The 27,290-nt window shown below is 44.7% G+C and overlaps 1 protein-coding gene across 1 annotated transcript in view; it reads left to right on the top strand.

The window, feature by feature from the left end:
- GATAD1 (GATA zinc finger domain containing 1) overlaps positions 1-12,105 on the top strand; it is a 20,272-nt gene extending 8,167 nt beyond the window's left edge. Inside the window, exons 4-7 of the mRNA XM_073582009.1 lie at positions 9,325-9,450; positions 9,801-9,860; positions 10,567-10,750; positions 10,889-12,105. Of these exons, the coding sequence (XP_073438110.1) occupies positions 9,325-9,450; positions 9,801-9,860; positions 10,567-10,750; positions 10,889-11,079 (561 nt within the window). The 3' untranslated portion in view covers positions 11,080-12,105. The remainder of the gene's footprint in view (positions 1-9,324; positions 9,451-9,800; positions 9,861-10,566; positions 10,751-10,888) is intronic.
- Positions 12,106-27,290: the final 15,185 nt, after the last annotated feature.

A 27,290-nucleotide genomic window follows, 5' to 3' on the forward strand; every position in this document is an offset into this window, starting at 1 on the left:
CATTATAAACTTTTGTGAAGCCCTTGGGGGTTCAAAGTGCTCACCACACATCTAGATAAGTTCCTTAGGGGGTCTCGTTTCCAAAATGGGGTCATTTTTGGGGGGTTTCCACTGTTTAGGTACATTAGGGGCTCTCCAAAGGCAACATGACACCTGCAGAACATTCCCTCAAAGTCTGCATTCCAAAACGTCACTACTTCCCTTCCGAGCCCTGACGTGTGTCCATACAGTAGTTTTCTCCCACATATGGGGCGTCAGCGTACTCAGGACAAATTGGACAACAACTTTTGGGGTTCAATTTCTCCTGTTACCCTTGGGAAAATAAAAAAATTGGCGACTAATTGATCATGTTTGTGGAAAAAATACGATTTTTTTATTTTCATGCCCTGGCATTATAAACTTCTGTGAAGCCTTTGGGGGTTCAAAGTGCTCACCTCACATCTAGATAAGTTGCTTAGGGGGTCTAGTTTTCAAAATGGGGTCATTTGTGGGGGGTGTCCACTGTTTAGGTACATCGGGATTTTCCAATCGCGACATGGTGTCCGATCTCAATTCCAGCCAAAAACGTCAAATGGCGCTGCTTCCCTTCCGAGCTCTGCCATGCGCCCAAATAGTGGTTTACCCCCACATGTGGGGTATCAGCGTACTCAGGACAAATTGCACATTAACTTTTAGGGTCCTGTTACCCTTGGAAAAATAAGAATTGAGGGTGAAAAGATCATTTTCGTGGAAAAAATATGATTTTTTAATTGTACAGCTTTATGTTATAAACTTCTGTGAAGCCCTTGGGGGTTCAAAGTTCTCACCACACATCTAGATAAGTTCCTTAGGGGGTCTAGTTTCCAAAATGGTGTCATTTGTGGGGGGTTTCCACTGTTTTGGTACATCAGGGGTTTTCCAATCGCGACATGGTGTCCGATCTCAATTCCAGCCAAAAACGTCAAATGGCGCGGCTTCCCTTCCGAGCTCTGCCATGCGCCCAAATAGTGGTTTACCCCCACATGTGGGGTATCAGCGTACTCAGGACAAATTGCACAATAACTTTTAGGGTCCTGTTACCCTTGGGAAAATAAAAATTGGGGTGAAAAGATCATTTTTGTGGAAAAAATATGATTTTTTTAATTGTACCGCTGTACGTTATAAACTTCTGTAAAGCCCTTGTGGGTTCAAAGTTCTCACCACATATCTAGATAAGTTCCTTGGGGGGTCTAGTTTCCAAAATGGGGTCACTTGTAGGGGGTTTCCACTGTTTAGGTACATCAGGGATTCTCCAAACGTGACATGGCGTCCGATCTGAATTCCAGCAAATTTTGCATTGAAAAAGTCAAACGGAAAAGTAATTTGAAGGGGGCGTGGCTTCGGTGTCTATGAGGAAACACACTTGAAGAGGGAGCTCCAGGGAAAATCCCTAAAAAGCGGCAAAAACGCATTTTTCTGGAGGCATCCTGCCCGCAAACCTTCCTTAACGGACCCCCCACTGCACCAAGAATACCCCCATCCTATATTTTCCAAAGAATTTTTTTTTTTTTTTTTTTTTTTTGCATGGGGCTGAGGACTAATATCACCAACCGGAGCCTGCGGGACCTACTGACTCAGGGAAGCTTAAGAACCCTGTACCTGGGCTTATCCTCTGCCCACAATCGCTCCCTACAACCAAGGATCCCACAAAAATCCTACAACATAGATCCCCGGACATTTTGCTGCAGTTGTGGCATCCCTGGCTGACACCAGAGAATAGAGGCACAGCGCCATCGCGCTCTATATATAGCATGAAACGCCGCATTCTCCCCTCCATCGGTGTCTGAGGGGACCCCCCTGAGATTTCAAAACTCAATAAGATCCCCCAAGTTCCTTCATAGAAGCAGGACCTGGACCTCTACAACCCTGCCTGCAAGGTAATAGCACCGCTGAAGCGCCATTAAAACATACTTGGAGACCTGCTATCTGATTAGTGCAGGTCTCCAAACGTAGCAGGGGACCCCTGGGACTAAACCGCAGGGTTAGCACCGCTCTTTGAGGCCATATAGTGGGGGCGCAACAGCGTTATTCGCGGCCTTTTTTTGCCGCGATTTACCGAAAATATCACTCCGCTGCTTAAATTTAGTCCCCGGCTTCACCCTGGCGTTCACTGGAGGCCCAAAAAAGTAGTTCCTCCAAAAAGGGATATAGAGCCGATTTAGGGGGGCCCCACTGGACTGATAATTATTGTATGTGCCTCCCCCCATCCCCACTACTAATTGGACCCGCTGGTTTTACCCGCAACTGAGACTTTTAATATTTGCAATTGATGTCTATGGGAAGTAGTTCCGGCCGATTTCTCAGTGCATCAGGAAGTGGCTGATAACAGCGAGACTCAAGTGGAAATAGCTTTAACAATAAAATTTTCTATTCCCTGCCCTAATTTGCACACATAATAAAGGATCCCTTGACTTGGTGGCCTTGATCTTTGCCCCTATTTTTGTGACTGATTATAGTGCTGCCGGCAATCTTGGGCACATAGAGTTAAATTTGCCCGTCCTTCTCACTCTCAATCACGATCATGAACAACCAAAAATTTAAGGGGAAAAATGTCCCTTCTACCCCAATCAAAACTCAACTGGGGTCACAATTTGACAGACCACAGGGCCGCAGAGATCAAGAAAGAAACAGAACTAGTCTCATCGCCTCTCCCAGGCGTAGATCCAGATCTCCGCAGAGGGATAAGCCTCGCTTCTTGGACTATGGACTCAACAACAATTCTGCAGGCGATAAATCATCCGCTACCAAAATGGATTCCTCTGTAAATTTAAAGAGAACAAACCCAGGAGCCTATAATGAAAAATTTACCTTTTCTGGGAACAATTACGAAGACAAAACGGAATCTAGCGATACATCCCCTAACCCATCTCCATTAAAAAGCAAAGGAAAATACGAAGACTCTGAGTCCCACAAAGATAAAGGTCCACCAAGTCTACTCCCTCCTCTACATTCAGCCAGCTCAGGTCAATCGGGCCATGATGACCTAATAAAAAAATTCTCTCGCATGTTGGATGAGAGATTTGAATCCCATCGTAGGGAAGTGAGATCAGACATGGAGTCCTACTTCCAAAAATACTGCGAGAAAATCGACAGTATAGACAGACAACTGACAAAACATGAGGAGAGGATCAGTAGACTCGAGCACAGGTCAACTATTTCCTTTGAAGAAGTGGACAGACTCACCTCAGAGATGAAGCACCTGCGTACTAAGATGGCGGATCTTGAGGACCGGAGCAGGCGAAATAATTTGAAGGTCAGAGGTATCCCGGAAGATGTACCTCAAGAACAACTGTCGGAGCACCTCAAAGCTATCTTTAAATCAGCCCTGCCAGACCTGTCTGACTTGGACCTGACGATAGATAGAATTCACCATCTACCCAAACCCAACAAGATCCCGGCGGAATTGCCCAGAGATACCATTCTTAAAGTGCATTTTTTCAAAACTAAGGAACGGATCCTTAACTACTTAAAAGATAGAAAAACTTTTCCGGAACCACACGGAGCTCTAAAAGTATTCCCCGACTTCTCCAAAGAGAGTTTGGAAGGCCGAAGAGAGTTCAGACCAGTGACTATGGCCCTCCGCGACAAGAGAGTCGACTACAAATGGGGATTTTCTCTACGACTGCTGATCTCACATCGGGGCAGGAATATACCAGTCTATACCGTCGAAGAAGGAATGGACTTTGTTAGGTCACTTGACAGAGACTGACCAGGCATCCGCTGGAAAAATGTCTTCTAATTAATAGAAGCCTCCGCTTCTCTGCAACCTAGGATTTTCCCTTTTTCCCGTCCACTTTCACTAACCCCCTCTTACTTTTCAGGTAGCTCTACGGACCTACTTGTGTCTATTTTACAGTTGACATATTTGTTGTTGTCTATTCTTTATATTCTATATTTTAGGTTCTAATTTTACAGGATCCAGAGTTCTCTCATTGGATTCTTCAATCAAAAACCCGTCATTGCTCCTGGAACACTCGTAGTTGGTATACTTATTACTGTTAATTACAATATTCAGTGCAATTTTTGCTTTTTAGGTTCAAGACTTGTAAGTTCTCTAGATCTTATCTTGTTATCCAGGTCAAATTTCCTTTACAGGTTCCAGTTATCTAACGGTTAAAATGACTTTTAAAATTGTGTCCTACAACGTGAGAGGACTAAATAGTCCCCAAAAGAGGCACGCTTTGTGGAGAGAATTAATCAAATCACAAGCGGACAGCGCCTGTATTAAGGAGACTAAATTTTTGACAGGAAACCACCCCTACTTTCAACATCGCAGCTATCCTCATATTTTTGAGGCCTGCAATTCTAGCAAACGAGCTGGAGTGGTTACCCTAGTCAAAAATACGGTTCCATTTGAGGTAATTGAAGATTTTGGTGATGCTAAAGGCAGGTATCACATCTTAATCTGCATTATTAACGGACAAACTAGCACTTTAGTTAACATATATGCACCGAATAGACATCAGGCCAGATTCTTGACAAAAGTGATGAAAAAGGTAACCGAGGTGAGAAAAGGGACCCTCATACTTCTGGGCGACTTTAACACCACTCCAGATAGGACTATTGATTCCACTTCAGATTCCCGACCGGCCTCGAACGATCTGAATTGGTGGCTGGATAAGAATGAACTTTACGACACATTTCGATGTCTAAATTCATCCTCCAGAGAATACACACATTTTTTATCAGTCCACCAATCGGCCTCCAGGATTGATTTAATCTTATCCGACATCTTTTCCCTTAAAAAATTTAAAAAGGTCAGTATTGGAGATAGGACTATATCCGATCACTCCCCAGTCACTGGCGAATTCCTCTTTGGGCCGCCATTAAGAAACACCAGAATGTGGAAATGTAACTCTAACATCATACACGATCCCATCCATAAAGCAACAATCCAAAAAGCCATAGACGATTTTTTCCTTGAAAATACCCCGGAGGCTACCAATCCATCTAACAACTGGTGCGCCCATAAGGCCATCATCAGGGGTATTTTAATCAATATTTCCTCCAAGATCAAAAGAGAAAATAGGGAAAAATTGGATAAACTTCACAAGTCCATACGTGAACAGGAGAAATACATATTAGACCACCCCTCATGTCCCTCTAATAAACAGGCAGAATTGGCAAAATTAAGACAAGACCTACGCAATTTACTTTATTCACCCTATGAAGCAGCCCTTAATTCCTCGAAGTATAAATTCTATTCCGCTTTAAACAAACCCACACGGTATATGGCAAATAAAATTAAAAGACTATGGATCCACAACAGAATTAGTAAAATTTCATTCATGGAAGGCGATAAAATTCTTCACCATCCCCAGGATATAGTTAATGAGTTTTCCAAATATTATAGCAAACTTTATAATTTGAACACGGACCCCCTATCACCACCCCCAAAAGAACAGGACATCAAATCATACCTGACAAACATTAAACTACCATCTTTAACCAACGACGATATAGAATTTTTGTCTGCACCATTCACTACCCAGGAAGTCGAAGACACGATTAAACACCTCGACCTTCATAAGTCACCTGGGCCGGACGGCTATAATAATACATACTACAAAATCTTCAGTAAATCCCTTTCCCCACAGTTAACGAAACTCTTCAACCATGCCTCCGCAATAGGTTCCTTTCCGCCTGAGATGCTGGAGGCCTCCATTACCCTAATTCCCAAACAATCTGGTGACCCCCTATCTCCAAGTAACTACAGACCAATTTCCTTGCTCAATACAGACACAAAATTATTTTCAAAAATCCTAGCAAACAGGTTGAGTTATATACTTCCCAATTTGGTGGCGAACGACCAAATGGGTTTCGTAAAAGGCAGGCAACCAGCCGATGCTACAAGAAGAATACTGGACTCCGTCAAACTTACTAACTCCACCAGGTCCCCAACAGTTTTCATATCACTTGACGCCGAGAAGGCATTCGACCGCATCGACTGGTGTTTCCTGAAACATATCTTAATTAAATTTGGGTTCAACAACAATCTCCTTAAAACATTCATGGCACTATACAAAAACCCCACAGCTAAAGATAACTGCAATAATCACATCTCAGATACATTCGCTATCAATAACGGCACAAGACAAGGATGCCCCCTCTCACCACTATTATTCAACTTAGCGGTAGAACCATTAGTGGAGTCCATAAGACAAAACTCAAAAATAACTGGCCTCTCTACCAACAACCGCCAACATAAACTCAGCCTGTTTGCGGACGATATAATCCTGACCCTTACAAACCCTGTATCATCAACTATGGAAACCCTCAAGGAACTAGAAACCTTTTCAGCCCTTTCAAATTTTAAAACCAATAACTCAAAATCTAACATACTACCTATCCATGTCAATCCCGAAGAAACTACTCGCCTAAAATCTTTTATTTCATTTAATTGGTGCAGGAAGGAACTACCGTATCTAGGTATTATAATCAATAAAGATTTAAACAAAACTGTTATTTCAAACATGAAAAAGTTGTCGGACTCGATTCAGAAGGACAGCAATACCTTCAGAGATAGAGACCTGACCTGGTGGGGGAGGAACCTAGCGGTGAAATTGTTTACATTACCTAAAATTCTGTATATTCTCAGATGCATACCACTTCCTATCTCCACGGCATGCCTAACGGCCATTCAGTCGCAAATAAACAATATTATTTGGAACCACAAAAAACCAAGAACTGACACCAGAACATTATTCAAAAAGAAACTTCATGGTGGATTTAGTCTTCCGAATATCTCCGCTCATTATTATACTTTGTTAATTAAACAGAGTATACATTGGTTATCAGACACGAGTGTTCCTGCATGGCATGACCTGGAGGTAGACATCAACAAAGGTAATCATCTCAAATCTCTGGTTTGCAAAGCCATTTCTAATCTGACTACAAATAACCACACTCACCCGATATTTCAGGCAATTTCCTTGGCCTGGTGTAAAATCTCTAGATTAGATGGCCGTAGCCAAAAAATGTCCACGCTGTATAGACTACCTTTAACCCATGTCTATACATTCTTGGGAAAAACTACACCCCCTCACTGGGCTGACTTCAAAATAAATACAATAGGTGACATCTTCAATGGCCCCAACTACTTGAGTTTCAGTTTAATAAAGAATAACTTCAAAGTGCCTTCTTCTTTCTTCCATGAATATTTGTTACTAAGAGAACATATCAAATTATTCTTAAGTAATAAACCTAGATTTACAGAGGCGTCTCTAAAAATTTTGGTTAACCTGCATCACCAAATCTTCTGGGGACATAAATTTATTTATGATTGTTTCAACAAAGACTTGTCTCTTACAAAAAGCGCCCATATGCTCACTTGGGAGAAATCTCTCAACCTCACTACCTCTGCAGATGAATGGGAGGAAACATTTTCATTATCCAACCGGTCTACGATATCTATGCCTCTCCTGGAATCACACTTCAAGGTATACACCAGATGGTACTATACACCATCTAGACTAGCTCACATAGATGTCTCCAACTCCGCACTTTGTTGGAGAAAATGCGGCTGTAAGGGGGATTTATTACACATTTTCTGGAGCTGCCCTGCTGTTGTTACCTTTTGGTCAGGAATTTCCTCTATAATCACCAAACTCTCTGGTTCACCATTTACCTTCACACCACAATTGGCCCTGCTCTCTCTGAATACCTCTGCTTTAGATAATTCTCTTCAACGAATTGTTATACATATTTGCATGGTCGCCAAAAATGCTATCACCTTTCACTGGAAAAGTCATACTTTACCTGATGTTGACTTCATTGTCAAACTAATTACACAACACAGAGACCTCGAACTTAAGTTCGCTCTGTCCAACAATAGTTTCGGCCAATTCTACAGAAAGTGGCACAAATGGGATCAATCTTTCCCTCCATCACTTACCTGATTAGCCTTTATATTTAATTATTCTTGGCCTCTGTATTATCTTATATTGGTCTTTATAATGTTAAGGTCAAAGTCATGTTCTATCATAGTTTGTTGTTTACAATGCTATTTTTTCAAGGGCTGCGTCCCTTGCTTTACTTGGGTCAAATTGTTTCTGCTTTGCAAATTTATGTTTGTTGTTATGTTTACTGCCCTACCCTTACATCAACTCCCTCCCCCCCATCCCCTCTACCCCCCCCCCCCTCTATACCCTTGTTAAAAATAAAAATATTGGAAAAGAAAGTCAAACTTTGCTCCTTCCATTCTGAGCTCTGCCATGCGCCGAAACAGTCGTTCCCCCCCACATATCAGGTATCAGCGTACTCAGGACAAATTGCACAATAACTTTTGCAGTTCAATTTCTCCTGTTACCCTTGGTAAAATAAAAAAAATTGAACCTGAAGTATTTTTTTTGTGAAAAAAAGTTAGATGTTCATTTTTTTTTTTAAATATTCAAAAAAATTCCTGTGACGCACCTAAAGGGTTAATAAACTTCTTGAATGTGGTTTTGAGCACCTTAAGGGGTGCAGTTTTTAGAATGGTGTCACTTTTGGGTATTTTCTATCATATAGACTCCTCAAAGTGACCTCAAATGTGATGTGGTCCTAAAAATAAAATGGTGTTGTAAAAATGAGAAATCGCTGGTCAACTTTTAACCCTTATAACTTCCTAACAAAAAAAAATTTTGGTTCCAAAATTGTGCTGATGTAAAGTAAACATGTGGGAAATGTTAGTTATCAAGTTTTTTGTGTTCTGCATCTCTGTGATTTAAGGGCATAAAAATTCAAAGTTGGAAAATTGCGAAATTTTCAAAATTTTCGCCAAATTTCCGTTTTTCTCACAAATAAACGCAAGTTATTTGAATGAAATTTTACCACTAACATGAAGTACAATATGTCACGAGAAAACAATGTCAGAATCACCGGGATCCATGGAAGCGTTCCAGAGTTATTACCTCATAAAGGGACAGTGGTCAGAATTGTAACAATTGGCCCGGTCATGAACGTGCAAACCACCCTTGGGGGGTGAAGGGGTTAAATTAAAGAAAACATTTTTTTTTTTTCAATTTTGGCATCGCTGTAATCATAACGACCTGGAGAATCATGTTGTCAGGTCGTTTTTAATGCACAATAAATGTTATCAAAACAAAACAAAGAAAAATGGCAAAATTGCAGGTTTGGGGGGGTTTTTTTCTTGCCTTTTCACCACATTTTTAGAATTTTTTATGAGTACAATATGTGACATTGAATCGTGTCGTATTAGAACTTCAACCTTGAACCTGAAAAACCTCTTTAATGAGATTTTTGGTTTATTTGGGCTGGATCTGTGACCTGTTTCTCTTCTTATGTCCCTCCTATATTCTCCCTTAGTCCAAACAGGAGATCCACAGACGATCGGCCAGACTGAGGAACACGAAGTACAAGTCTGCTCCTGCTGTAGAAAAGAAGGTCTCGACCAAGGGGAAAGGGAGACGACATATATTTAAGCTAAAAAACGTAAGTCCATGTAATACGGATCCGGCCCGGTATATGGAACCGGAATCCAGTGTGCAAGGATTTGTCTTTGTGAGAATTCTATCATTTCTGGCTATGACGAATATTTGCAGCGATGGTATCAGAGCAGCACCATGACTGATGTATCATAAAATTAATCTGTGCAGAACTTTAGAAGTATTTAGATTAAAAAATAAATTAAACTTTGGGAAGCTTTATTAAATGGAGCTTTAATCGTCGGTGATAAGTCTGTGTCTGACTTTCATTTTTGTGTTTGATTCTCTCAGTTTTCATGGAACAGAATAAAAATATTGTTTCCAATTATAGTTGTATAATTTTATTTTTTTTTGTAGCCTATTAAAGCTCCAGAATCCGTATCCACAATAGTGACTTCTGACTCCATCTTCCACAAGGTACGTCATTCTGTAGAGGAAACTTTACTCTGATAGGTGCTGATATCTTTGGGGTTTTTTTTTCATGTATATTACACAAGCTTCAGATACTGGACACCACAGTTAGAATAAAATCTGCTTCCTCCAAACAATGTGACTTTTGATTGATTACCGCTATAAGGTCTTTAAGGGGTTGTCCACTTCTGAATTGACCCAAGGTGCATTAAAAAAAAAAAAAATCCATACTTATTACCCAAATTGGCGGTGCTGTTGCAGTTTTAGTGTCTTGTCCTCCATCAGTTACCTGCCATAAACAATGTCATGTGACCGCTGCAGCCGATCAGTGGCCGCTGATCGGCTGCAGTTGATGACATCAGGTTGCAGACATGACACAGTGCTGAGATTGGCAGACCAGCGCTGGTTTGGGAGGTAAGTATAGTGTTTTTTAATGTTATGATGCATCTCTGGGGTCTTCAGTAGGGGGTGTCCAATAGTGCACAGCACCTTTTTAATCCTTTATACAGTTGTTCTCTGTTCATAACTTGACTTTGTCTTTATGTAAAGTCGTGTAGGTAAAGTACAGGAGGGGTTACAATAGTTGCTTTACAGGAGACTGTCTCTCCACATCACACATTTGTTTCGGGTTTATTCCAACAATAAGCTCAGTATTGGGGAAGTCATTGAGATTTCATCTATTACATGACCTCCCTTTGCTCTTTTTTCACAGGGTCTGTATTATCAGATCGGTGACGTGGTTGCGGTCGTAGATGATGATGACGGTAAAACATATTATGCGCAAATCAGGGGCTTTGTTCAGGATCAGTACTGTGAGAAGAGCGCAGCCCTGACGTGGCTGATCCCTACAGGCTGTAGCCCTAAAGATGGTTTTGATCCAGCGACTTACATTATAGGTAAAAGTATTGTATTTGTCATAAAATGTTGCAACTCTAACCCGATTGCTAAACGAACACAATGGTGGGATAGAGACGATAATCTCTAGTCAGTGACTAATTGGTTTTGTTACTTTTTTTTTTTTTTTCTTTTATAAGGTCCGGATGAAGATCTTCCTCGGAAAATGGACTGTTTGGACTTTGTGTGTCATGCCCCATCTGAATACTTCAAGCCCCGATCATCGCCATTCCCCACGTTACCCACCCGGCCTGAGAGAGGATATATCTGGACTCACGTCGGCCCCACCCCGGCAATCAATATCAAGGATGTTGTCGGCAATCACTTATAATTATGTCTGGACTATGTAGATGAAGAATATTCTGTGATCCTGATAAGCGCAGGGTCAGTCGTGTAAAATAGGAAGGATTCAGCTTCTCTGGAGGAGTCTTGGCCATAATCCATACAAAATATGGCTGCAGAAGCTGATCAGATGCAGGGATGGACCCGGTATTACAGCAGCGGTATACAGTCTCTTTCCTGCAACAGCTCAGTAGAAAAGTGACAGCTGTGTAAAAAGGAGATACGTTTTAGAATTAACTCTTGTAGTGACAAAAAAAAAAAAAAAAATAGGAATTGGGACAATTAAATGTAAGGGAAGCACAAATCCTCCTTGTGAAATCAGTGCAGTGGATCAGTAGGTTTTTTTTCGTTCTTTTATCATGACGTCATTTTTTTCATGACCCGATACTGGATACGTGCAGCAAGTTGTCGTCTGGTACATTTGCTTTTTAATTTTGGGGTTACTCCACAGGACATCTATTAAATACATGATAATGGAAGTCTGCAGCCGATGGGTCTGGAAATATTAGTGTAACTATTGGCGCCCCGTATTTCTGCAGTTAGCAATTAGATGCAGATTGCTTTAGAAGTTGTGTAAACCATTTATCAAAGAGGTTCTTCAGCAGCTGCAATGTGCATTACATTATACCCCCCTCGGCTGCCGCACAGGCTGACTATGCAATAGCACTCTATCAGACGGGTGTGCCACAGACCGCACCATCTTCCTCTTCTTGATTGAAAGCTTCAGAGTGATCAGAATGCTCTTGGCTGGTCCGCACTCAGTTTCAAATACTAACCATGCTTACAAGTAAATAGTTAACGACAGATGCTTCTCACTAAATTAGATAGAATATCAAAAAATTAATTTTTCAGTTCTTCAATACAAAAAGTGAATCTCATTATGCAGAGTGATCTATTTCACGTTTATGTTAATGATTATGGCTTACAGCCAATGAACACCAGCTTGAAAAAATTATTTTAAAATCTGAAATGTTGTCCTACTGGAATGTATGATCAGTAAATGCCCTCAATACTTGGTCGGGCTCCTTTTGCAGCAATTCCTGCATCAATGCAGCGTGGCATGGAGGCGATCAGCCTGTGGCACTGCTGAGGGGTTATGGAAGCCCAGGTTGCATTGATAGCAGCCTTCAGCTTATCTGCATTGTTGGGTCTGGTGTCTCTCATCTTCCTCTTGACAATACTCCATAGACTCTCTATAGGGTTAAGGTCAGGCGAGTTTGCTGCCAATCAAGCACAGTGACACTGTTGTTTGTAAACCAGGTGTTGGTGCTTTTGGCAGTGTGGATAGGGGCCAAGTCCTGCTGGAGAATGACATTTCCATCTCCAAAAAGCTTGTCGGCAGAGGGAAGCATGAAGAGCTCTAAGATTTCCTGGTAGACGGCTATACTGACTTTGGTCTTGATAAAACACAGTGGACCTACACAAGCAGATGACATGGCTCCCCAAACCATCACTGATTGTGGAGACTTCACACTAGACCTCCAGCAGCTTGGATTGTGGCCTCCACTCTTCCTCCAGACTCTGGGACCTTGATTTCCAAGGTCCTGTGTGAAGTTTCCACAACAGCCGCCAGACATGCAGCTGCAGAGACTCAAACGTATTTTTCAAGCACGCCAAAGTCACTGTTAGCACCCGAGCATGGCGGATAACACCTTATCCAAGCACATTTGCTCATCAATAGCTAAGATGTGTTATACAAGTTGGATTGATATTAAAGGGCACCTGTCAGCTCATAATGACTGTTCAAGCCAAGCACTCAGTGCACACTTGCCGTGGCCAAACAATTCAGTGCATCCTCCCACCTACCTGTTTTCCATTTATCTCTACCATTTTCGAGGTCTACAAAGCCACAGCTGTCAATCAAAATTGAGGTTGTGTAGAGACAGGGGAAAACAAGTAGGTAAGGCTGGTTTCACATTCGCGCTTTTTAAGCGCACGCACGGCCGGGGGTAGCTCCGCCCCCGAGCCGGCTCTCTGCCCGGCGTGCCCGCCCCTTCCTTGTAGCGCCGCCTCCTAGCGCACAGCGGCGCCTGCGATCGGCGCACCCTATCTTTAGCATAGGGTGCGCAGGCCGTGCGCTAGTTGCGCTTTGACCTGCGCTGCGCACTTTTGACGGTGCGCCGTGCGCGCCAAAATCCGAAAAGCTTGATTTTGGCGCGCACGGCGCACCGTCAAAAGTGCGCAGCGCAGGTCAAAGCGCAACTAGCGCACGGCCTGCGCACGATCTGCGCACCCTATGCTAAAGATAGGGTGCGCCGATCACAGGCGCCGCTGTGCGCTAGGAGGCGGCGCTACAAGGAAGGGGCGGGCACGCCGGGCAGAGAGCCGGCTCGGGGGCGGAGCTACCCCCGGCAGTGCGTGCGCTTAAAAAGCGCGAATGTGAAACCAGCCTAAGAAGGTGCTCTGTTTTTATTTTTCTATCAATATAGCCATATGAGGGGCTTGAGTTTTGACATCATTCATTTTATCATGTGATGCACTGGAAAGCAGGGAAATAATTCCAAGTGTGCCGAAATGTAAAAAAAAAAAAAAAAAAGTACAATTCCACAATTGTTTTATGTTTTTTTTTAATTTATGTTCACTATACAGTTCCCCAGGTCAGCGCGAGTACGCAGATACCCCCTAAAAATTTGGAACTTTGCAAGAATTTTTTTTTTTTTTTACTTTTGTCGTCACTTTTCGGGCTCTGGGTAAGGGCTTATTTTTTGTGCATTGAGCTGTTTTTACTGGAACCATTCTGGGGTAGATACGATGTTTTGATCGTCTTTCATCGATTACATTTTATTGCAGTGGCCAAAAAACATAATTCTGGAGTTTCAATTTATTTTTTTCCCAGTTACGCCATTTACCAATCGGATTAATTTCATATGTTCGGACATTTCTTAATGCTGCGATTAAAAAATACATGTTTATCTTTTTTATTCTCATTGAGGCAAAAAACAGGATTTTTTGGGTTGCTTACCGTAAAATCTGTTTCTCGGAGCCTTCATTGGGGGACACAGAACTTGGGTGTATGCTGCTGACACTGTGCACAAAAAAGTTAGCTCCTCCTCCGCCGTGTACACCCCACCGACCGGCAGGAAATTCCTCAGTTAGTGAGAAAGCAGTAGGAGAAGTAACGGAATAGATTGAAAACAGAACAGACAACTCAACTGTAAACAACCAACCAATATAATAACAGGAGTTGTAGAACATGGGAGGGTGCTGTGTCCCCCCAATGAAGGCTCCGAGAAACAGATTTTACGGTAAGCAACCCAAAAAATCCTGTTTTCTCGTTCGCCTTATTGGGGGACACAGAGACCATGGGACGTCCCAAAGCAGTCCCTGGGGTGGGAAAAACAAACTTCCATCAGGCCAGCGGACTCACTACCGCAGCCTGCAGGATCCTTCTACCTAGGCTGGCATCCGCCGAAGCGTAGGTGTGGACCTCGTAGAATTTCAAAAACGAGTGAAGCGAAGACCAGGTTGCAGCTTTGCAAAGCTGCAGCGCGGAAGCTCTGTGACATACCGCCCAGGAGGCACCCACTGCCCGGGTAGAGTGCGCCCTAATCCCCGGAGGGACCACTCGATGTTTAACCCGGTAGGCCTCCAAAATTGCAGATCTGATCCAGCGAGCGATAGTAGCTTTGGAGGCCGGGTGACCTTTCCGCACCCCATCTGGAATGGTGAAGAGAGAATCAGTCTTCCGCAAAGAAGTCGTCCTAGTTAGGTAGACCTTCATCGCCCTGACCAAGTCCAGCATATTCAATGACCGCTCCCGAGGGTGAGCTGGACCCGGACAAAAGGACGGGAAAATGTCCTCATTCAGGTGGAAAGTGGACACCACCTTAGGAAGGAAAGAGGGCGGAGGCCGCAGAACTACCTTGTCCTGGTGGAGTACCAAGAAAGGAGAGCGGCAAGAGAGGACCGCCAATTCCGACACGCGCCGGATGGAGGTGATGGCTACCAGAAACGCTACTTTCCACGAAAGGAGAGAAAGGGAAACATCCCTGAGAGGTTCAAAGGGAGGACCTTGCAGAACCTCGAGAACCAGATTAAGATCCCGTGGATCTACGGGCGCTCGGTACGGAGGAGCCGTGTGAGCCACACCTTGAAGGAAGGTTTTAACCTGAGGACGGTATGCCAACGTCTTCCGAAATAAAATGGACAGCGCCGACACTTGACCCTTTAAAGAGCTGAGGGCAAGACCCGCATCCAGCCCCGCTTGAAGGAACGCCAGGACAGAAGGGAGCGAAAAACACATGGGCGGAATGTCATTGGTCTCACACCAAGTGAAATAGGCCGTCCAAGTACGGCAATAAATTTTGGAAGACGATGGCTTCCTGGCTCGGATCATGGTATGAATAACTCGATCGGAAAATCCTGATCGTTCCAAAACCTCGGTCTCAACAGCCACGCCGTTAAATTGAGCGGCCGAGAATTGGGGTGGCAAATCGGACCTTGAAACAGCAGATCTGCTCTGTCTGGAAGCTTCCAGGGGGTGTCCGCGAGAAGGTTGACGATGTCCGCAAACCAATCCCTTCTGAGCCAATTCGGGCGATGAGGATGACTGGAATTCCTTCCGCCTTGATTTTCTTCAGCAGCCTGGGAAGAAAAGGCAGGGGAGGAAACTGGTAGGGGAGCTCGAACTGTGACCAAAGAATGGCCAGAGCGTCGGCGCCCACCGCGAGAGGATCTCGAGCCCTGGATACAAACTGTGGGACTTTCCTGCTGAGGCGAGAAGCTAGCAGATCTACGTCCGGGGTTTCCCAACGACGGCAAAGCTGAAGAAATACTTCCGGATGTAGGGACCACCCTCGCGGCTGAGAAAATCGGCGGCCCAATTGTCCACGCCGGGAATGTGCACCGCGGATATTGCCGGGACTGAAATCTCCGCCCAATGAAGAATCTTGGACAGTTCTGCCAGGGCTGAGACACTCCGCGTCCCTCCTTAGCGTGTGACATATGCCACAGCCGTGGCATTGTGCGTCTGAATCCGGGTAGGCAGTCCCCTGAGAAGTCTCTCCCAGTGAACGAGAGACAGATAAATCGCTCGTATCTCGAGGACGTTGATTGGCAGGGCTGACTCTTGAGTTGACCAATGACCCTGAACAGTGTGATTGCGGAACACTGCCCCCCCGGCCGAGGAGGCTGGCCTCCGTTGTCACAATCTGCCAGTGAATGGGGAGGAATGACCGTCCTAGGGAGATGAGAGGAAATGTCAGCCACCAATTGAGGGACTGCTTGACACGGTTTGCAAGACGAAATGGGCGATCCAGGGAAAGGACAGACCTCTTCCACCGGGATAGGATGGCGAGTTGGAGAGGTCTGGAGTGAAATTGGGCAAAGGGAACCGCCTCTGTTGCCGCCACCATCTTTCCCAGGACTTTCATGGTCGTCCGGAGAAATGGAAGTCTCATGATCTGCCGCGATCGTACATCCCGTTTCAGGGAGCCAATTTTCTCTTGAGGGAGAAAAAGCCTCGATCGACGAGTGTCGAACCATAGACCCAGAAACACAAGACGTTGTCTCGGGACAAGACAGGACTTCCTTTTGTTGATGAGCCACCCGAAATTGGGCAGGGTGTCTAGGACAATGGTAAGACTTTGGCGAGCTTGATGAAAGCATGGAGCTTCGATCAGAATGTCATCGAGGTACGGAAAAAGAACGAGACCTCTGATTCTCCACAAGGCCATCAACGTCGCCATGATCTCTGTAAATACTCTGGGTGCGGTGGCAAGACCGAACGGCAGTGCAACAAATTGGTAATGTTCCTGGCGAATCGCGAAACGCAGGAATTTCTGATGCCCGGAGAATATGGGAACATGTAGATAGGCATCTTGAATGTCTATTGAACACATGAATTCCTGCATCTCCATGGAAGCAATTAACCGAAGAGACTCCATTCGGAAATGACGCATTCGGACTCTCCTGTTGAGTAACTTGAGGTCCAAGATGGGGCAAACTGTCCCGCCTTTTTTCGGCACCACGAACCGGTTTGAATAAAACCCTGTGAAACGTTCTGATTCGGGAACGGACACAATCACCCTGGAACTGAGGAGAGATGCAATGGATGCAAAGAACCACGGAACTAAGGCTGGATCTTTTGGAGGACGGGACTCGAAGAAGCGATCCCGTGGACGAGAAATGAACTCTATCTTGTACCCTGAAGATACAACCTCCCTGACCCAAGCGTCCTCTACTGAGGCCTGCCAGATGTCCCTGAAGAAACGGAGTCGACCTCGGGAGTTCGTTGATAGTCATGCTGACGTGGACCGTCCAGATCTGGACCTGGAGGGTCTGCCCTGGGAGGAGTGAGATCGCTAGGAGGGAGTGGGTCTGAAGGACAGTCTTTCTATCCTGGGGTGCCTGTGGTCTTTATTGGTTAGAGAAGTTCTCTGCCGTATTGAAGCGACGGTAAGCCCGAAAGGGCCAAAACTGACGCCTTGGCGGGGGTCCGTCAGATTGCCACAACGTCGTTTAACGCCTGAACAGCACAAGACGCGGCATCCAAGGAAGCAGAAAGCAGATAATCCCCTGCATGGGAAATCTGGTTGGCCAGATCGGCCAATTGCTCTGGTTGGGCCTTATCTAGGATGCCCTTACGGAGATCCTCTGCCCAAGTGGCTATGGCCTTTGCCACCCAAGATGAGGCAAAGACTGCACATAGCGCCGCTGCAGCCACTTTGAATGCTGACTTTGCCAAGGATTCTATAATTCTATCATTAGAATCCTTTAGTGACGCTACACCTGAAAGCGGGAGAACCGTGTTATTAGAAAGTCTGGACACGGGTGCGTCCACCGACGGGGAAGCAGACCAGTTGTCAGTGAGCTCTTTAGCAAACGGATACAGCACGCTGAGGCGCTTCCCTCTTTGAAATCGCCTGGATGGATTTCCTCTTTCCCCGGCAAGGAGCTTGCCAAACTCAGAGTGGAAAGCGAATACCCTGGGTGGTGTTTCTGCCCATCTGAACGAAACCTCCTGATCTGATTTTGCAGGGGACTCAGATATTTCGAAGGTGTGGTTAGTCGCAGCAATGAGGTTCTGTACCGTAACCTTCATGTCCGCGTCCTGGTCAGAATCCAGCTCTAAAATCCCTTCAGAGGACATATTCGAGAACGCTTCACCTGACTCGGGTGAGGAGGCACGGGAGGGCGACTGCTGGGAAGGACTAGGTGCAGATGAGAGGCCAGGAGAGGATTCCGGCCGGGGATCCTGCTTGGGCCTTTTGCGGCTTCTGCTAGCTGGCTCAGATGGAACGTCTTGCGCCCTGCTGGACCCTGCAGAAGTGTCCAGGGCAGGGCTGTGGAGTCGGTAAGCCACAGTTGCGACTCCGACTCCTGGATTTTATCAGCCTCCGACTCCTTCATAAATGGCCAATTCATAACAACAAATTTACTGTTGTAAAATATTAAACATCGTGCTTATTCAGTTTCTCACCATCATATAAGTAATCAGACCACTTAGAGCAAAAACTACATTTATTAGAATACAATTAGAATATAGCAAATAACTTTTATAAACTTTTCTAAACTGTAAGTAAATATGCAATAAACACTTTTATGCAGTTAATAAGAAGAAATCTATAAATTTGTCCTCAGAAAAAAGTATTGCCTCTGTCACATCCTCCTTCATGGATGCCCTCAAATCTGATCTAATTATTTTGAGAGCAGAGAACAACCTCTCTACACTAACTTGTGTTGGTGGCAAAGCAGTAACCACTCGGGCAACATCTCTGACAATGTCAGGATACAGAGGAATCGCTTGTTGCACTGTTATTTTTGGTGAACGGTCAAATTTCTCAATTTCTTTTAGTGCACATGAAAAATTCTGCTGAAATGTACTGGCTGTGTTCCTTGATGGGGATGACTCTTCTTCTATGCGGGAACGCTTTGCACGGTCCTTGTGATCCAAATATTTTTCGAAATTAAATTCTTCATCAGTTGATGATGAGGGTGAAGATGTGGTAGGACGAACAAATTCTTCTTGTTCCTCCTGACTGTTCTGCAACCCTTTCATCCTTACTGCTATTTCAAACAGAGCTTCTTTTCCTTTACTTAGCTGTTGATCATCTAGAACAGGGTTTCCCAACTCCAGTCCTCAAGGCACACCAACAGATCATGTTTTCAGGATTTCCTTTGTATTACACAGGTGAAGCAATTATCACCTGAGCAATACTAAGGAAATCCTGAAAACATGATCTGTTGGTGTGCCTTGAGGACTGGAGTTGGGAAACCCTGATCTAGAAGAATCCGATGCATTGGGTCTACATAAACAGCTGCCAAAAGAATGTTATTTTGTAATAGTAGCTCCTCTCTCCGTTTCATTGATGTAGCAATGCCACTTGCAATTAACCCTCCTCTTTGGGACAGGTGAAACATCAGGTTCTTCCACTCCTTTAAGAAAATACCTGGAGTTAAGTCCTCTGCTTGTAATTTTTTAGTCACTGTAAAAGGGTGCTCTAGCAATTTTTCCAGCTCAGTCACCTGATTCCACTGACTTTCATTTAGCGTCAGTTGAGGGTTAGCCATGTCTATAAGAAAGGTTTTCAGTTCAACCAAGCGCTGAATCATTAAGTAAGTACTGCCCCATCGTGTGGCTTGATCAATAATTGCCCCTTTTCCAGCACGTCTCTTCAAAATTGAGTCAACTTTAGGGGTTCTGGCAACAGTAGCCAATTTTCTCACCTTGCCAATCAGTGCAGCAGCATGTCCTTCTTGCAGACTGTCTCTTATAGCCAGCTGTAGAGTATGCACAACACAGTGCATGTGATGAATGAAAGAACATTGACAGTTTCAACAAGATCATCTAAACTATCATGTTGCTGTTCATCTGAAGCAACTTCAGTTTGCTCCTCAGTTACAATACTGTGTTCCTCTATTTCAAACATTTCTGTGTCTGTGGACCCAGAATGTTCTTCTAGCTGCTGGTCACCATCATTACTCTCATTCATTAGCTTAATAGTACTTATCATATTTGAAGCATTGTCAGTTACGACAAAGAACTTGCTCTTTTTTAAGTTCATAGTCTTGCAGAACCTTTTCCACCAAGACCTGGAGAAACTCACTGGTGTGATGAGCTTTGGTGTCTTTTACTGCCAATGTCTTGGTAACTATTTCATTTTTGTCACAAACAAATCGGACATTGATGGCAAAATAGTTCACTCTGTGACGTGTGCAGGCATCCATTTTAAGAAACAGAAAGCGTCCCTTGAGAGTTTTTTTAAGTTCTTCCTTTTGTTTAAAAGCTTCTTCGATTACTAATTTTCTAATACTCTCTCTCTCCAGAGAAACACCAAGCTTGCGGGCCATTTCCCCATTCAGACACATAAAAGCTGGTCGTGAAAATAATGAAATAGGCACACTATCCTTTACAACAAGCTCTATGATCTGTTTTTTTAAATGTATCTACTGTCATTGTCACAGTAACTTTGTCACTGACAAAATATCTTGCAACTGATGGCTGCAAAGTTCTCTGCTCCTTTGTTTGGCTGGAAGAGCTGGGCACTGGTTCATTGGTTTGGATGCAGTCTCTCATCCACTGCTTTCAGTACTTCTGGATGAAAGCGCTGTAAATGTCTCTTTAGATTAGAAGCTCTGGTAGGAGCATTTTTATCTTTGCCTGAATATGTACTCATCTTGGCTTCACAGCATTTGTTTTCGTCTGGATCATTTGTCATACACTGACAGACATAATGTTTTCTATCTTGAGTGATGGTGAAATGTTCAAATACAGCTGATTTAATGTGATGCTTCTTTGACATTCTCAGGTTTTTAATTCTGCATTCACAATCCAAATCAAATTCAATCAAATTTATTATTATCGCCAAGTACATATTACATATATACAAGGAATTCTTTGTGGCAAAGAGGCAACATAATATATAACAACAGATACAACAAGTAACATCTAACAAGACAGATACAGTATATAGTCTACACATGACGATTTAATTGTTGAACAGAGAGTGGATAGAAGCTGTTCATATGGCGGTTGGTGCTGCATTTGGGGACTCTGAAGCGACGTCCTGAAGGGAGTAGTTGGAATGAGGAGTGTCCCGGGTGAGAGGGATCGGATGAAATTTTCAATGCGTGGGATCGAATACTCTTATCATAAAGATCCTGGATTTTAGGCAGGGGGGAACCTATAATTCTCTCTGCTGTTCTGAAAGTCCTTTGTAAGCGGAGTTTGTCATGCGCAGTGGCTCCCCCATACCAGACTATCAGAGAGGAACAAATCACAGATCTGATGACAGCATTAAAGAATAAGATCAGCAGATTCTTAGACAAACCATATCTTTTCAGCTGACGCAGGAAGAACATCCTCTGTTGTGCTTTTCTTATAACAGCATCCACGTTTTTCTCCCCATTTAAGATCATGAGAGATGATAACACCAAGGAATTTGGTCTCTGTGACCCTAAGAACCACTTCGTCATGGATGTAGATTGGAAGTATCTCATGTTGATCTTTCCTAAAATCCACAACCATCTCAGCAGTTTTTTTTAGTGTTGAGTACAAGATTATTGGCTTTACATTAGTCACATATTCTTTCCACCTCACTCCGATACAAGTCTTCAGCATTTCCCCTGATGAGACCAATCAGTGTCATATCACCGGCAAATTTCAAGATTTTTACTGAGTCTGCTGAAGAGATGCAATCATTCGTATAGAGAGAAAACAGTAACGGGGACAAAACACACCCCTGAGGTGCCCCGATGTTTGTGACCAAGGTGTCCGAAGTGAATGGTCCAACTTTTACACTCTGTATCCTGGCTGTCAGGAAGTTATAAATCCACAAGCATAAGTTAAGAGGGACTCCGAGAGCTACCATTTTCTTATGAAGTAAATTCGGATCAATGGTATTGAACGCTGAGCTAAAGTCCATGAAAAGAATCCGGACATATGAGTGCAGTTCATCTGTATGATCCAAAATGTACTTCAGTGCCAAATGACAATTGTTTTCCTAAAAACAATTGTACAAAATTATTGCCAGGTCGTACAACTGATATAGTGGTCAGTAAAACTGTTATTATTCCTCATGTACTCACAGTTAACTGATGCAAAGTTTGTTGAAAGGATAATACTTCTTACAGTCTTCCTCTTCTGAGTAGCAGGCAGCTGTGAGATGCTTGGAAGACGCACACCTAGTATGATCTAGTCTAGAGGAGGCGCTTTACTACTAAGAATTTGCAACACATTTTCACTTTCAGTTTCATACATTGTAAGTAGGGGGGTTGGGGCAGCATGAGGTTAACCAAGTATAAGATTAGATAAGGGCAGTGGAGAACAGTGACACACAAGAAGTAAGAAATGTCTCTATCTCCAGCAGAACTGCTTATCACTGTTGTTCATAGTTTGATAGAACATATATATTTGAGTAACATTTATAAAATTCATATGAAAGTTCAATTATGAAATATTAATACATTTTTTTTAAAGCTGGAGTCGGAGTCGGTACATTTCTACCGACTCCGACTCCAACCAAAACTAACTCCGACTCCACGACTCCAACTCCACAGCCCTGGTCCAGGGGCAACTTATCAAGAACTGCCACTAGGGACTGAGACACCCTGGTGAGGTCTGCCACAGATTGTGAAAGAGACGAGGCCCAGCCAGCAATGGGGGGGGTTCGATTTCATGTGGCGCAGTAGATGGCTCCTGGACGGCATCATGCTGAAAGGGATGCTGAAGTCCAGGCAGAGGGGAATTTGCGATTGCAAGAGGAGCATCGAAAAACCGGACTAGGGTTCCCGTGGGGGCTGGCGGATGGCCACGTTCAGATTTAGAATTAGACATGGTGAAGGAAGAAAAGAAGAAAACCTGCGGAAATGCTGGAAGGTTGGGGGACAGAAAGGCAGAGTTGGGCGTCAGTCTGCAGTTGCAGACCTACTCACAGTCCGGTGTCCCCGAAAGATGGCCTCTGCTTTAGTCTCCGGCTGTCAGGCTGCAAAGATGGCAGTAGCCTGATGTGAGGAATCAAAAAACGCGGTCTCTGTGTAAGAAGAAAGGCGGAGCTAGCCGCATGCACCAGAGGGAAGAACCGCCTCCTCCCCCTTCCCAGCCACAAGACTAGAGACGCGGTGGGAGGGCTTAGGAAGGGGCGGGAGCGCAGCCGGCCGATAATAATGAACGGGGGGCGTTGCCGCGACGGGCGCGAAGGCCCAAACTGAAGCCGGGGACTAAATTTGAAACGGCGGCCGCCTGTCAGCACGGGGCGGCGCGGAAGAACTGCGGCGCAGCCGCATCCGCCCCTAAAGGAGACGCCGCCATAGCCCTGCTCCCAGACGCAACCCTCACAAGAATACCGGCAGTGGGGTGAAGGCCTGCACCGCAGCCAGGGCCAAAAGGGATGCGGCGACCGTCGGAAGGCGCGAGCAGGCGAGAATCTGCGGCGCTACTTTGGCGCCGCTGCCAGGTCATTTTGTGGCTTCATGTTCCAGTGCTCCAATAAAGGTATCTTCTGTATCCCACGCTGTCTGCTCATCTTCTACGTATTCGTGCCTCGTCCAACCGACAGGCTCTGGTGGGCGAGTGGGTGGGAGGCGGGGGGCCATGACCATCCGTTTTCGCTGGCACGTCACCTGTGCTGAGCTTGTGGTCCGCCCGGAGAACTGAGAGGATACGGGGTGGCAGTACACGCCGTACTCATAGCCTCTTTGTGGGAGTACTGTTGTGACTGTTCACACTGTATCCCTCCTGAAACCTGAAAAGGAACGACGCACATAGAGGTAGATATGGGTCTAATGAAAGACCCGTGTCCACTTCCTACTGACACTAAGCTAAAACTGAGGAATTTCCTGCCGGTCGGTGGGGTGTACACTGCGGAGGAGGAGCTAACCTTTTTTGTGCATAGTGTCAGCCTCCTAGTGGCAGCAGCATACACCCATGGTCTCTGTGTCCCCCAATAAGGCGAACGAGAAAGTGATTTGAACTGGCTTTTTTTTTTTCATATTTTTAAACTTTTTCTTACCTTTACTTTATATAATAGTTTCCCTAGTAATCTTGAAGCTGCGATAGTTTGTGCCATACATATGTATAGCAGAAATCGCGATTTCCTATGAAGCACCTGTGCTTGGTTTGACCAGTCATTCTGATGGAGTTCCTGTAAGGTACGTTGATACATTCTTTGAAAAAAAAAAATTTCTGCTAAATTTGCTTCCTGCTTTACATAAAATCTGTGAGCAATCCAGGTCTTCAGTTCTCTTTCCACACCAGAAGCTTTGAGATGACCCTTTTACAGCTCAGAATCCCCAAATTGTTTATGCCTGCAGCCACCACTAGGAGGCAGGATAAATCTGCTTTATGCTTAGTCCAGGCAGCAATAATCAATAACTGATCACTGAGAGCAGCTAATACCCAGAAAAAGAAATCATCTCTGCGTTGGAGATGTAAAAACTGTATAGTAAAGTAGGCCATACAAATTACCGTAGATGCTTCAGTCGCCAGAAGACTTCATCCACTTCAAATTTATGTTAAGAACCTATAACGCTGCCATTCACCTTGCCAAACAGACCTACTTCACCACCCTGATCTCACTAGCCAACAACCCCAAGAAACTTTTTGACACTTTTCACTCCCTCCTCAGGCCAAAAGCACGAGCCCCTATCACAGACATTTGTGCTGATGACCTGGCCTCCCACTTTACAGAAAAAATAGATAATATCCGTCAAGAAATCTGCTCCCAACCACCAAGTGCTGTGACTCCCATCCCTTCCTGCATCTCCCCTGGCTCACTCTCCACATTTGATCCCATCACAGAAGAAGAAGTCTCCAGACTCCTCTCTTCTTCTCGTCCGACTACATGCACTACCGACCCCATTCCCTCACATCTCCTCCAGTCTCTCTCTCCAGTCGTCACAACCCACCTAACTACAATCTTTAATCTCTCCCTCTCCTCGGGCATTTTCCCATCCTCCTTCAAACACGCCATCGTTACTCCATTACTAAAGAAACCTGCTCTCGACCCATCCTGCACAAACAACTACAGACCAGTCTCCAATCTCCCCTTCATCTCTAAACTTTTGGAACGCCTAGTTTACTCCCGCCTTACCCGTTACCTCTCCATTCACTCCCTTCTAGACCCTTCACAGTCCGGCTTCCGCCCCCTACATTCGACTGAAACTGCACTCATCAAAGTGACCAATGACCTTCTGACAGCAAAACGTAACGGTGACCACTCTCTGCTCATTCTTCTTGACCTATCTGCAGCTTTCGATACTGTTGACCACCATCTCCTACTCTCTAGGCTCCAGTCACTAGGCATTAAGGACACTGCACTCTCCTGGTTCTCTTCCTATCTCTCTGACCGCTCCTTCAGTGTTTTGTTCTCTGGCTCCACGTCATCTCCTCTTCCTCTTGCTGTCGGGGTACCTCAGGGCTCAGTCCTTGGCCCCTTCTTTTCTCTCTCTACACGGCCCCAATTGGACAGACCATCAGCAGATTTGGCTTTCAGTACCATCTTTATGCTGATGACACACAACTATACAAGTCTTCCCCCGACCTTACCCCCGCTGTACTACAGAACGCCAGTGACTGTCTGTCCGCAGTCTCCAATATCATGTCCGCTCTCTATCTGAAACTCAACCTCTCCAAAACTGAACTTCTTCTGCTCCCGCCGTCTACTAACCTCCTTAAATCTGACATTTCCCTCTCCGTGGGTGGTACCACAATAACACCCCGGCAGCAGGCGCGCTGTCTGGGTGTTATGTTTGACACCAATCTCTCCTTCACATCCCATATACAATCCCTTTCCCGCTCTTGCCGCTTACACCTAAAGAACATCTCTAGAATCCACCCTTTTCTCACTATGGAAACAACAAAAACCCTCACTGTTGCATTGATCCACTCTCGCCTGGATTACTGCAACGCTCTATTAATTGGCCTCCCCGTCACTCGACTATCCCCTCTCCAGTCCATACTTAATGCAGCGGCCAGGATCGTCCATCTGGGTAATCGGTACTCGGACGCGTCCGCTCTTCGCCAGTCCTTACATTGGCTGCCCATTCATTATAGGATCCAATTCAAAGTACTTGTTCTCACCCACAAAGCTCTCCACAGTGCGGCACCCCCTTACATCTCTTCTCTCATTTCTGTCTATCAGCCTAGCCGATCGCTGCGCTCTGCAAACGACTTTCGACTAACCTCTGCACTAATCCGTACCTCCCACTCCCGACTCCAAGACTTCTCCCGTGCTGCTCCTATCCTCTGGAGTGCTCTACCCCAAGAAATCAGGACTATCCACAATTTGCATAGTTTTAGGCGCTCCCTCAAAACACACCTGTTCAGAGCGGCCTATCCCATTCACTAATCAAAGTCATTCTCTGTGTAAGTGTAAGTGTGTAGCCCATTCACTATCTCCATCCATCCTTCACTCCCGCAAGATGGCTGGACCTTCATTGTAAATACACCATTGTAAATACACACCTGTACTCTGTATCTCCCTCACCTCATTGTAGATTGTAAGCTCTCACGAGCAGGGTCGTCTTATTTTGCTTTAATTATTGTATTGTTAGCGTTGTTACTTATGACTTGTGTTATGAAACTGTTAAACTGTAAAGCGCTGCGGAATATGTTGGCGCTATATAAAGATTATTATTATCCATCTCCCCTCTTCACAGGAGTGCTCGTTTACCTAAAAGCTCATCTCTACCCACTTATCTTTTGGGGGATCAAAGTGATCGAAAGTCCAAAATAAGACATGTCTAATCAACATCTGCCCCTACCACCAGTTGGCTTGTGTCCCCGTACATATTAGTCAGCGAAACCTGCCGACATTAGTCTGTGTATGGGCAACGGTGCGTAAAGTTCATCCCTAACAGAGCTGATGAAACTACATGTCGTACAACGTGTTGAGGGTTAATTTGCAGGATGAAATATTTCCCATTTAGGCTGTGTGCCCACAGTAGCGTTTTTAGGGGTCAGATACGCTTAAAATAAGCTTCCCATTCATTTTAATGCTTCTTTGGCCTTTTTGTGACAATGGATGCGTTTCTTACCGCTAAGGAAACGCTTAGCGGCTAAAAACGCAGCATGTTCATTAATTTTGCAGCTTAGTCCACGTTTTTAGCTATTTTCTATGGCCCAGAAGACGCGCGGAAAAAAACGCACGTTTTCTGGGAAGGAGTCCGGTTTTGTGTCAGGTTTAAAACACTACTGTGGGCACATAGCCTAATACCCGGCTTCAGGTACTGACCCCCAATTATTACCAATATAGTCAGTAC

The sequence above is a fragment of the Dendrobates tinctorius genome, unplaced genomic scaffold, assembly GCF_039654945.1.
Source record: "Dendrobates tinctorius isolate UK_male_01 unplaced genomic scaffold, ASM3965494v1 ptg000070l, whole genome shotgun sequence".
NCBI classification, from domain to species: Eukaryota; Metazoa; Chordata; class Amphibia; order Anura; family Dendrobatidae; genus Dendrobates; species Dendrobates tinctorius.